Source organism: Monocercomonoides exilis (genome assembly GCF_001643675.1).
Source record: "Monocercomonoides exilis strain PA203 chromosome Unknown scaffold5-2102611, whole genome shotgun sequence".
Taxonomy (NCBI): Eukaryota; Preaxostyla; order Oxymonadida; family Polymastigidae; genus Monocercomonoides; species Monocercomonoides exilis.
Genome location: NW_027150550.1, coordinates 1,880,449 through 1,892,838, shown reverse-complemented (window position 1 = coordinate 1,892,838; position 12,390 = coordinate 1,880,449). Strand labels below are relative to the sequence as shown.

The following is a 12,390-nucleotide window of genomic DNA, read 5'->3' as shown; positions in this document are numbered from 1 at the left end:
AGGTGGTGCTCTTCTAAAATATAACATGGCTATAACAACACAGTATTCAACGTAGATAGTATTCATTCTTGTTGAACAGCATTGGCCTGAGCTTCCATTCGCTTTCGAATGTATTCTGTTCCTCTAATGGAATTTTCATCATTTTCTTCCACTGTTCCAGCTGATGAGCTTTTATTTGATCTGCTTTGCGCAGCAAATGCTGACGATGATTGCAGTTGATTCGAAGCATCAACTAATTCATTTTGATGCTGCACGGAATCACTTATAACATTTTCTTCCTTCACCAACGTTAGAAATGCTTGCAAGCAAGGGTTATAGGAAGATGAATTAGTTTCACTTGCATATCTGTCTTATGGAGAAACATGTAATTTTTCGAGTGGTTTTGATGACTCCAACGAGTCCAGCACATCCACCAGCGACAGCTCCATTCGGTTTGTGTCATCTCCTCTGCTCTCATTTCTATTCTCCAAAATGCTGTTTTGTGTTTCATTTGCTTGTCCATCCTTCTCACCCTCAGAATTCAACGAAGATAAAGACGATGATGACAATGATGATGAAGATGGAACAATTGGAGCATTTGCAGTTGATTCAGACGCCAGCGACAAAAAAGGAACATTTGCATCGAATGAACTGTTTGTATTCTGACTGAATGTGGATGAACGTGGAGACGAAGGCATCGTGGAGCAAGCAGATTGCGCTGCAGCAAGCGAAGCACTCTGAAGCATGTACACTCCAGCTGCTGTCGACAGGTGCGTGTTTGGAGATGGGGCTTCTGATCCACGCAGCATCTGTGCGAGTGACTGCTGCTGCTGTTGCTGTTGCTGTAACTGTAGCACGTGCGTCTGGGGCTGGTGTGGATGTGTGATTCGCATTGAACCTAACGTGGAAGCAAGCGAGTTCGTGGAGTTTGCAACCAATCCATTTGACACTGTTGACCGCCTCAGATATGAATTCGTGAATGAGGAGACAGACCGACTGTGTGTATGTGATGGTGAGTTCGGCAGCGGTGTGAGAGGGTCCATAGAGAAGAACATGTTGTGCTGGGCATCGGCGAAGTGGATTCCTTGAGTGGGCACAAGAGACGATGCAACAGAAGAGGTGGAGGTGAATGTGCTGCTGGCAGTGAGTGTGTCGGAGGGGGTGGGGGAGGGAGGGGAATAGGATGGGGAATACAAAGAGGAAGAAGACGAGGAAAATGAAGAGGAGGTGTAAGAAGAGGAAGAGGAAGAGGAAGAGTTTGATGGAGGAATTACAGAGAAATTTTGAGAGGAGTTGTAGAATGCTGAAGCGGATGTGAAAGAAAATGATGAATTTGGGGTGTTTGCTACAGATGAAGAGGAAGAGGAAGATGAAGAAGATGAGGACGAAGAGGAAGAAGAAGAAGAAGGTGTGGAAGAAGATGAAAGGAATACTGAAGAGGTAGTCGAAGCTGATGAAATAGGAGCAAAAGTCGAGGCGCTAGATGAAGAAACAAAAGACGGCATATGAGCGTCAAAAGCCCCAGGTGATGCAACAAGTGGAGAGGAAGGGCGGGAATTGCTTGATTGCGCAGGTGATGTCGGAGGTGGAGAGAGCGGGAAAGAAGAGCGAATAGAGCCTGAAGACTGCACATAGCGGTTCATCCCCACTGGAAGAGAGGAAAAGGGGGAGTGCTGCTCGCCAAACGCAGACGACGGAGAAATTGGGGTGGTGGAGACAAATCCGAACGGAGAAATAGATTCTCCTTCAGGAAACGCTGGGCGAGGGACGAGAGAGTAAGTGCGGTCAGACGGGGTGGAGTGGGAGTTGGAGATGGAGGAGGTGTAGCCAGAGATGGCAGAGGTAGGCGAGCAGGCGACAGATGAAGAAGAGGAGGAGATTGTGGGGGATGTGGCAAGCGAAGATGAAGATTGGCAGTAGTTCAAGATTGGTGAGTGTAGCCAGGGCGATGCTGGTGCGATGTCTTCGAGTGAGGGGGAGTAGGAGGCATGGAGGCTGGGCGAGGGAGAATTGAATGTGGCAAAGAGCCTGTTCGCAGAAGGTGAAAGATCGGCAAGCTGGCTCTGGTTCTGGTTCTGGTTCGTGAGGCGCAGTTCATCATGAGTTTCGCTGATGTTCAATGAAATGTCTGCTCCTATTTTGTTGATGCTGTTATTGTTATTGTTATTGTTGTCATCATTATTCTGTGTTAACAATGGACTTGTTGTTCGTGCTGCCATATTCTGGAAGTTGTATGCAGATGATGAGGAAGAAGAAGTGACAGATGCACCTTTCAGAGTCGGATAGCCAGAAGAAGCAGAGGAAGCAGAGGAAGGAGGTGGAGGAGATGTCGAAGAAGGCAAGACAACTTTGCGGAAATTACTTGCAGCTGGAAACGAAAGTGTTGGCATGTGGCGAGGACGAAGCAGTGCACGTGCTTCGGCAGACGGTCTGTAAGCACTCTGCTCTTCCTCAAAGGAGCGGGGCGGGAGAGGATAATGAGCAGGGGAATTCTGAGTGGAAATGAAGTTACTGTTGATGTTGTTGTTGTTATTGAAGTTCTTGAAGTGATTGTTGCGCAGAGGAGAAAGAGCAGAATGAATGTTTCTGTCAAAGTGATGGGGCGATGTGGCCAGCTTGGAGGAGGAGTGATATGCGATGTCTGGCGAAGCAGAGAGTGAAGCGTTTGATGAAGAAGAAGAAGAGGAAGAGGAAGAGGAAGAGGGAGACGAGGAAGGAGAAGAAGAATTCAAATTCGAGTTTGAAGCAGAAGCAGAAGCTGCATTACTAAAAGTCGACAAGAAGTCTGAATCATACACAGAGTAATGGAGAGGGTAGTGATGAGTGGGGGCAGTGCTGGGCGCAACAGTTGATCGAGATCGCTTGGGAGGCGCATAAACACTGGCTGGTGGAGAAAGCGAGCAAACAGTCAAAGACGTGGGAGAAAGAGAAGGTGAGGGAGAAGGAGACATTGAGACAGAAAGTGAGCCAAAGGGAAGCGGATGTGAGGTTGTGTTGTTGGAAAGATGGGATTTGGCCTTGAAAGGTGCGGTTGACTCGTTAAATGAGGAGATGCGGTGGAACTTGTGTGGCTGAGCTGCTCCGCTTGCCTGTTCTGTTGATCGGCGGTTGGAATGCAGATGACGCGCAGAGGAAGGTGTAGAAGGAGCGGTTGAGAGAAAGCTGTGGAAAGGAAGTGTTTTGGGTGTGGAAGACTCGGCAGCCGGAGAAAAAGACGGAGAAATTGTTGGAGAAAGATGAGATCGTGGAGCAGAAGAAGCCAGCTGCGTTTGAGTTGTAGTTGTTGCTTTTGAGATGTCTATGTTATTATTTCTGATAGAAGGATCATGCAATTCATTTGCCATTCCAAAATGTAGTGAAGGAGCAGCATTAGAAGAAGAAGAAGAAGATGATGATGATCCTTGATTAGAAACACCAGCAGCAACAACACCCAAGTTTGGTGCAGATGAACTGTCAGGAGGCGGATAAAGTGCCGAATACATCTGCTTCTCTGCATCCACTCTGAGCACATCCTGATGCTCCGCCTGTTGCGCCTGAGTCGCCTTTGCCAGAGGAGGAAACAGAGAAGAAGGCCGCTGGACGATGGCTGGCTGGATAGCAGGGACAGAAGTTGAGACAGTGAGAATGTTGCGTTTCACATCAAATGCACTTGAGGGGGGATGAGTGGACAAATGAATGAAGTTGACTGATTGCTCTTTCGAATCAATGCGCTGTTGGTTCGACTCATTCGAAGGCTCCCCTGAAAGCGACAGCGACATCTGCGATTCTGTCTCTACAGTTACTGTTCTTTCTATTTCCTCATCGTATTCTACTCCTTCATCACCTTCCACCCCTCCCACTCCTTCCATTCCTTCCTTCGCTTCATACTTCCTCTGCTCGTTCTGATAGCAGTCTTCGTATCTCCCCAGCACGGCTGACTCTGACCGTGTGCTTTGCGAAGGTGGAAGCGGTGCATTGTCTTCAAACCTTCCAAATGAAAGGCTCTTCTCCTTTTTCATCCGCACCCACTCAGCGTCGTTATCGTCCCGAGAGAAATACAATGCAAACAAGCGCTTGGCATCTTCCATGCGCTGCTTGTGGTCAATCACGTTGATCATGGAGCGTGTGCGCTTGTGGGCGTTCTTCTTGGCGGAGGAGGGGCTGTTTGAAGAAACGGATGATGTTGTTGATGTTGATGATGATGATGATGAAACAGATGAGGAAGCTGTCACTTCATTTGCAGGAGCAAAGTTTTCATCTGTCGGATGGTATTGCAATTGCAAGCTGTAACTTGCAATTTCAAGTGACGGCTCAGCGTTCACAGCAACACTTGATACGTTAGTGAAATAAAGTGCATTTCCATTCACAGGATCAGCCGATGGAATACACAAAGATGAGTTTGGAGCGAGCGAAGCATCAGCCATTCCACTTGGCTGTGGTTGGGCAGCTGCAAATGGCAAACCAACTGCAGCTGCTGCTGTTTGTGTAACAGTCACAGAAGAGGCCAGTGAGCTTGCCTGTGATTGAGAAAGCGATTGCGGCTGAGACTGAGACTGTGATTGAGATTGTGACTGTGAGTGAGAATGAGAGTGTGAGCGTGAGTGTGAGTGTGCATGAGACGGTGTGTGAGAATGTGAATGAGATCTCGTGTGTGAATGCAACGGAGACTCCGAATGCGAATGCGAGGCAGATGAGTTTGACTTGCTTGACGCGTGTGAGAAAGGTGACATCGATCTCAGCGATTCAATCGATGCTGGAGACTCGGCTGTCGCATTCAGCTTCTTCGCAACAGAAGACGAGCTGTGGTGCGAATGCGCCATTTGCCACTTTTCAGACTCGAGGGAATCTTTTCTCGGGACAAGCGTGATTTCTTGTGATTCTCTTGCTTCATTCAAAGGAAGGCTGTTTGTGTCCTGACTTTGGCTTTGGCGCTGATGTGGTTGTATGTGTTGTGCTTGTTGATGAGAGCGTGTTTGCTTCGGCGGAAGTGTCTTGAACGGAACAGACAGACTGCCACGGTAGTTTTGCTGGCTGCTTCTTCTGCTCCCGCTTCCGTTGCTCTCTTGTTCTGCATTTGCATTCATTACATCTCCAACACCTGTTCCATCTACTCCGCTTCCTTCTTTTTCTCCTTCTCTTTCTCTTTCTCCTTTGACCACTGCTGGTTTCCCGTTCGCACTCCCAGAAATTCCCTCAAACTCACTTGACGATGATGACGTTTCATCATCACTTTCTCCTCTGTCTTTTGTGCTGCCCACATCCAGCGACTCAAAAGATATTCCCAAATGTGAATGAAGCAGCGGTGAATACGATGTTGGCGACCCACAAAAAGGAGGCGTCGGAGGCAGGTGCTTCGGCTGCGGAGCTGTCAGAGGAATAGAATGGAGTGAGGTGACGTAGGAGAAGCTGTGCTGATGTGGCACAAAATACGCAGAAACCGGAGACATTTCATTGATATTATCATTGTTTCCCTTGTGCTTTTCAGATGAGCTGATCCTGTCGCTGGTTGAGAGAGGCATGTTCTGTACTGTGAGTGACGTGGGTGAAGGCAGCGGAGAAGCGGTCATTGCCTCTGCTGCTGATGGAGAGGCATCCTTTCGCGAGACAAGCGCATACAGCGGAAGCGTCTTGGTGGAGCTCGAGTGGTTGTAGTTGTCCACATTCGGGGTTGAAATGCCCCGTTCTTCTCTTTCCTCTCTTTCCTCTCTTTCTTCTCGTCTTCTGTTTGAATCACTTCTTCCTCTGGATAGTTCTCTGCCTTCTTCTTCTTCTTCATTTCTATTTTCATTTCCGATCTCAAACGGGAAGGAAGAACGTAATTTCTCCGGCTGGAATCCCTTCATTTCCTCCGCTTTCCCCTCCTTTAATTTCTCCGAAGAGCGTCGCAATTTCTCCGCAATGTCTGCAAAAACTGTGAAAGACGGAGATTTTTCTGTGGTTTGGCTGATCGTTCTGCTTGGAGTGTGTGAAACTGATGAACTTGTGTCTGTTTCTGTGTCTGTTGTACTCGTCTCCTCGCTTTCTTCTGATTCATCATCCTCTTTTTCCTCTTCGTCTTCCTCTTCTTCATCTTCCTCAACATCCTCAGCATCCTCATTTCCTTCATCTGCACTCATTCCTGTGCTTCCTCCGCTCCTTTCCTGGCTCTTCTCATTGCTCGTGCAATTCTCCTCTTTGTTTCTATCTCTTTCTTCTCTCCTCTTCCTCGTTCTCTCTCCCTTCCTCAGACTCTTCCTCTTCCTCTTCATCCTCCTCCTCCTCCTCTCCTTCCTGTTATCAATCGATCGCGTTGAAGGCGCTGCTCTTCTTCGAAGCGAACGCCGTGAAAACCCCGAAGCAATCGATGCCTTTGAGTGGAGTGTTTGGAAGGCGTCGGGTGTGAGAAGAAGAGAAGATTCTGGCTCTAACGAAGAGAAAGGGGAGGCAGAGCGAGAGAGGGAGGTGCCTGAAGAAGATGAAGTGGAAGAAGGGGAAACAGGAGAGGTGATTCCTGTGTGGTTGGTGGAGATGGAGAAGTTGGATGTGGACATGGAAGTAGAAGAAGAGGAGGATGAAGAGGAAGAAGAGGAAGGAGTGCAGAGAGAAGAAAGAGAAGAAGAAGAAGAAGCATGCGAAGACGGGGACATTGCTTCAAACAGATAGGAATCGGCTGTGAATTCTCTCCTGTGCTTTCCAAAGATGCTGAATGAGTGGCCTGTCTCATCCAAATCACCCAACACAGAATGGCTTAGACGAGGAGAAAGAAGCTGTCCTGCTTGAAGAGATTGAAATTGCCGTGAATTTTGCATGAGTTGCATTGGATTAAGTAGATTTTGCTGGTTTTGAATGTTTTGCATGTTTTGCATGTTTTGTTGATTTTGTTGATTTTGTTGACTTAGCTGGTTATTCAGTTGACTGTTCTGTTGATTTAATTGAAGCTGAAGCTGGCTTGCCATTTGCCCTGTCTCTTGCATCTGCAGATTGGCATTCCTGTGAATGACTTGCTGTTCATTGGGTGTCTGAAGGTGAGTGAATGAAGAGGGAGGCTGTGAATACAGCGAGAAGGGGATGGGAACAAGAGAAGAAGACGGCAAGGAAGTAGAAGAAGAGGAGAAAGAAGAAGAGGAGGAGGAGGAGGAGAAAGAAGAAGAAGAAGAAGAAGAAGAAGGATTCGAAAGGCTGTTTTGTTCAGACAGAATATTATTGTTAGTATTGCTGTTGCTGTTGTTGTTTGTTTGAGAGAGTTGAGGTTGGTTCAATGGACGCATTCCAAAGGGAAAAGAGAAGGGGTAATCGCTGAGGGCGCTGGAATAAACAGGAAATGGAGGCATTTGTGAAGAAGAAGAGGAAGAAGAAGAGGAAGAAGAAGAAGAAGAAGAGGTTGTATTGTTATTATTCTTGTTTCCTTGATGCTGCTGCTGCTGAAGAATAGCAGAAGCTGTTGAAGGCAAAGCACCCTGTGAAATGTGAAGAGAAGAAGAAGAAGACTGAGTTATTGTGGATGATTGAGAAAGATCTATCATATGCTGGGGCGATATGGCTGTGTGTGGTGTGGAGGTGTTTGAGAATGAAGAAGAAGAAGAAGAAGAAGAAGAGGAAGAAGAAGTTGATGATGATGATGATGATGATGATGGAAGAGAAAGTGTTTTGTTTGAGGTGATGACGGAGGAAGAAGAAGAAGAAGAAGGTGAAATGTTATGAAGAGCATCTAAAGAAGAAGAAGATAATGTTGATGATGATGAGAAAGTTGGCAAAGTTGGCAAAGTTGGCAAAGTTGATGAAGAAGAGGAAATGGCAGATGTATTTGCTGGGCCATTCGATGATGATTGCGAACCACTCGAAGTCTGCCTCTGTATTGACTGTACATTCAACATAGAGGGAATTATCTCTTGTGTCAATGCAGATGAAGGAGAAGATGATGATGAAGATGATGTTATTGAAGAAGAAGAAGAAGAAGCAGAAGCAGAAGAAGAAGTTAAAGAAGCAGAATTAGTATTGGCTGATGAATGAGGTGCGACTAATGAAGCTACTCCTCTTGGCACAAACGGAGTGGCGTGGATGGCTTTGTGCAAGACGCTGTCTGGAAACTGTGGGTTTGTTGATTGCTGAGAAGAGGAAGAGGAAGAGGAAGAAGAAGAGGAAGAAGAAGAGGAAGATGATAATTTAAATGAAGAACGATCTTTTGAAGGAGAAGTTTGAGAATCAGATGTTGATACAGAAGAAGAAGTAGTAGTAGAAGAAGAAGTGTAAATTAACTTGCTGTTCTGAATGCCCTGTGCGTTTGACACAGAAGAGCCTGTTGAAAGTGTGTCAGCAGTGCTCAGAATCGACGGCGGCTCTGTTTTCGCTTTGCTTCCTCCAAATTTTGAGCTTTTTTCATCTTTTCCTGCTTCATTCGTCGTTTGCCCTGTCTCATCCACGCCAAACTTTCCATTTTCATTCAACTTCCTCAGCCTCACTGCCATCTTCTTCACACATTCTTCTCTTTCTTCTCTGTTTTCTTCTCTGTTTTCCTCCTGTTCGCACCTCCTCCTCACCTCGCCAAACACACCCGATGCGCCAAACCCGTCCCCAAGCACTCTCAAGCAGTACCCTCCTCTGCACGCCCTGCCCAGCCGGCTCACATCCACAAAGCGCATCAGCCTCACCACGGGGGACACAAAAGACTGAGTCAACGTGGAAGCTATTAGTGCGACGTTCGTCTTGTGTGACCTCACATCAGAGCCGATCCCGTCCTGCCCTTTCAGAGGGAAAAGGGGGCAGCTCAGCCCGTAGGCTGAGGGAGGGTGCTGGCAGTAGAAGTTTGGCTGTTGTTGTTGCTGGGAAGGTTGTTGTTGCTGTTGCTGCTGGGATTGATGTGGTTGTTGTTGATTTGGGTGTTGTGGAGAAGGAGAAAGAGATGAAGAAGGAGAAGGCGAAGGAGAAGGAGAATGTGAAAGAGAAAGTGAAGGAGTTAAGAAAGAGTTGGGATGTGCTGAAGAAGATGTGCTTTCTTCTGGTGCTGCTGCTGATGATGATGCTGATGATGATGAAGTTGAAATTGAACCAGATGTATTTGGTTGCTCTGAATCTGTAGCAGGAGTGAAAGTAGTTGTTTGTGTTGATCCTTCACAGTTTGTTTCTGACAATGAAGTCGAAGAAGAAGAAGATGATGGTGGTGATGATGATGATGACAATGAATGAGGCAAAGAAGCTGACGATGCATTTCCTTCTGAAGCCAAATTCAAATCACACCAAGATGGAGACTTATTCCGAGTCAAATCTGAAGCGCCTTCATTCACTTGCCCTTCCTGTTTCTCTGTAATCGCACACTCCACCAGCTCCGCCACATCCACCAGCTCCGCCAGCGCCTTCAACAGCAGCGCTGGGCGGAGGCTCACTCCTTCCTTCTCTGCCGCCTCCTTCAGCACTGCAGACGACGAGCAGATCGATTTCCAGTGCTTTTCAGGCTGCATCCTGTGCAAAGAGCACACACGAGGCCATTTCAGCACCTCGTCCAGCGAGAAAGAGAGGCGGTCGTCTGATTGGTCGGTGAGTGGTGCAAAGGGTATCGCAAAGGGAGGAGCAGCAGGTGCAGCAGACGATTCAAGGCGGATGTGTGGCGTGTAGATGAACGGCGGCACAAACACCTGCCGCGCATCGTAGTGCGTCCTCCGATCGCGCAGCCCCGTGTCGTACCCGATGCTGCTGACTCCGCTGCCACTTCCAATTCCTCCTCCTCTTTCTCCTCCTCCAACACGAAGCCTGCTGCTTCTTTCTCTCCCACCCCGCTCCCTTTCCCTTTCCATCCCCCGCTCCCGCTCCCACTCACGCTCCCATTCGCGCTCTCCGTCAGCGCCTTTGTCGCCTTCGCCGCGAAGCATCGAGAAAAAGGCAGCGTAATTGCGGAAGTTTGGTGAAAACGATGGAAACTGTGAGCTGCCATACACTGCTGCTGCCTCGGGGAATGAAGACAGAAACTCGCCACTCAGCCCAACTTCTCTTTGTTTGGCGCCTTCTGCCAGCGATTGTCCGAAAGAAGCAGCTTGTGAATATGTGAACGGCCTTTGCTGAGCATACATTTGCAAAGATTCGTTTGATGCAAATACTTTTGAAGCAGAACTCTGTTGTTGAAATGACTGATGACCAGCAAAAAAAGATTGGGAAGCGGGAAATTGAGAAGGAGCTGCAGGCTCATATCCTTTTGAATGTGTGGGTAATTGAATTGACTGTCCTTTTATTTTTGTGATGTTCTCCATTAAATAATTAACTTCCATTTGATTTCGAAAAGTTAATGACCATATTGTTCCTTGAAGATCTCGAAACATTACTGTTGTTTCGTCTTGAAGCTTCAAAAAAATTAAAATTATAGCAAATAAAATTTTTGAAAGTTATTTCTGTTTAATAAAAAGGATTGTATACCATTGGATTGAAAAAAGGTGCGTTAACTTCAATAGCAACAAGATATTCACGCTTCCCAGAAACTTCTTGAGAAACAGAGAATAAATGGGCATGGGTGGAAACATTATTTTCGAGTATTACAAAAACATTACCGCGATATTTTGGTTGTGAAGATGAATTCCTTAAAAATGAAAAAAAAAATGTAAATTCGAAAATAAATTTAATATTCTCTTCGTCCAAACAATTCATAACAATTTGCAACAGAACAAAAGCCCAATAGCGACTGCTGTCGGAACGATTGCACCGGAACTACCGACTAAAATAATAAAAATTGAATATCAACAAAAATGTTGAAAGTATAGCATTGATTAAAAGAAGGAAAAGGGGGAAATTGTTAGTTTTATTGGATAAGCTTGTTAAAGAAATTCAAACCATGGGCAATTCGCTCAGAGGGCAAGAAATGTATTAAACAATGGTACCTGATCAAATGTCACTTGAAGAAAAAAAAAGTGATTCTTCGGATTCTGAGAAAGAAGAAGAATTTCCCGAAGCTGAGCCAGTTGCAGGAAATTTATCAGTCGTTGGGCGAGGATTGACCGTGCTTCCTGATTTATATGGAAAGAAATATGGATCAATTGTAACATCTTTGGATTTGTCGCATAATAAATTGAAGTTAGCGCTGTTACTAAAGTCTAATATTTTATATATATTTTTCATGTAATTTTTAGTTCACTTGATAATATTGCGCCTTTTGTTGGACTTAAAAGTCTCATTCTTGATAACAATGAACTAACTGATGAATCTGAATTTCCTGACCTTCCAAAACTGGAAACGTTGTGGATGAACAACAACAAGATAGCAAACATTAAATTGCTTTTGGACAGGCTTCGCCATTGCACTCCAAACCTCAAGTATTTATCACTTCTGAAAAATCCAGCATGTCCTAACCGTTTGATGGGGAAAGATGATGATGATTACCAACGCTACAGACTATATGTATTGTGGAGAATGCCTAATTTAAAATTTCTTGATTCTGGTTCTGTGTCGACGGCAGAAAAGCAAGAAGCTGCTCGAAGAGGAGAATTCTGCGTTCCAAGTGCTCCACTTGAAGTTTGTTCAATTCTTTTTGTTGAAAGAGAGCACCATATATAATGTTAATATATGTGTTATTTGTTATGTATTTATTTTTATTTTTATTTGACGTTATAGATAAGTACTTCACAAGCAGCGATCGAAGGTTCAATTGGAGCTACAAGTGATATAACAGAATCAGTCTGCAATAAATTTTGTTTTTGTACTTTGAATTGTTTTAACAAATTTTGTTTTTTGTTAATTTAAGGTTCCATCTAGTTCAACTCACTTTGGTGTGTGCAGATATTATTACCAGGGAAAGCAAAGCGAAGGGAACAGATTTATTAAAAATCAAATGTTATAATTGCATTTTTCTTGTTTTTTCTGAATTTTTTTAGCATTTTCTCTTTATTTGTTCGTGGAATTGTTTTGTATCTTCTTCTTAATTGCATTCATTTCAGATGGAGGACTTTTTTTCTTATTGAATTTTTCAACTATCAAAAAGATGGTTTTTTTAATGTCTTTGATAACGATTTATTTTCCTATAAAAATCCTTTATTTTAACGAACAATAAATTTGAAAAAAAACAATTAAAGTTGCATTTCGTTGATTTGAATATGATTTTGATAATGAACATTCAAAGAAAGCATTTGATTCACAATCTATTTGAAGAAATTTTTTGAAAAATAATGATAGATCCTTTCATTAAATAAAATCAAAAAAGCTTTCACAAAAATTTTTCAAGATGCGTTTTATTTCAAAATTTCCAATAATATTTGTATGTCAAATATTATAATAAAGAACGAAATTATCTTTTATTTTCAAAAATACTTTCATTAAAAATGCAACAGGTTTCACATCAATCGAAAATAGAAAAAACAGACATCTTGTATCATTTGGAAGTCCATTTTTAATTGGGTGAATCATAAACCTGGACTTTTTATTCTCCCGTTTTTTTTTTTTTCACTTAATTTCACAATAAATACATAAAAAACACAGAAA

At 44.4% G+C, this 12,390-nt stretch overlaps 2 protein-coding genes across 2 annotated transcripts; one reads left to right on the top strand and one right to left on the bottom strand.

Moving 5' to 3' along the window:
- Positions 1 to 350: 350 nt before the first annotated feature.
- MONOS_688 (uncharacterized protein) lies at positions 351 to 10,752 on the bottom strand (the record flags this gene model as incomplete). Its single annotated transcript, XM_067877151.1, has 4 exons — positions 351 to 10,265; positions 10,339 to 10,498; positions 10,560 to 10,633; positions 10,750 to 10,752. The coding sequence occupies 4 exons, from the start codon at positions 10,750 to 10,752 to the stop codon at positions 351 to 353; spliced, it is 10,152 nt and encodes a 3,383-aa protein (XP_067734460.1).
- Positions 10,753 to 10,789: 37 nt separating this feature from the next.
- On the top strand, positions 10,790 to 12,390 carry MONOS_689 (putative leucine-rich melanocyte differentiation-associated protein; the record flags this gene model as incomplete). Its single annotated transcript, XM_067877162.1, has 4 exons — positions 10,790 to 10,989; positions 11,046 to 11,427; positions 11,527 to 11,589; positions 11,657 to 12,390. The coding sequence occupies 4 exons, from the start codon at positions 10,790 to 10,792 to the stop codon at positions 11,750 to 11,752; spliced, it is 741 nt and encodes a 246-aa protein (XP_067734459.1). The 3' UTR covers positions 11,753 to 12,390.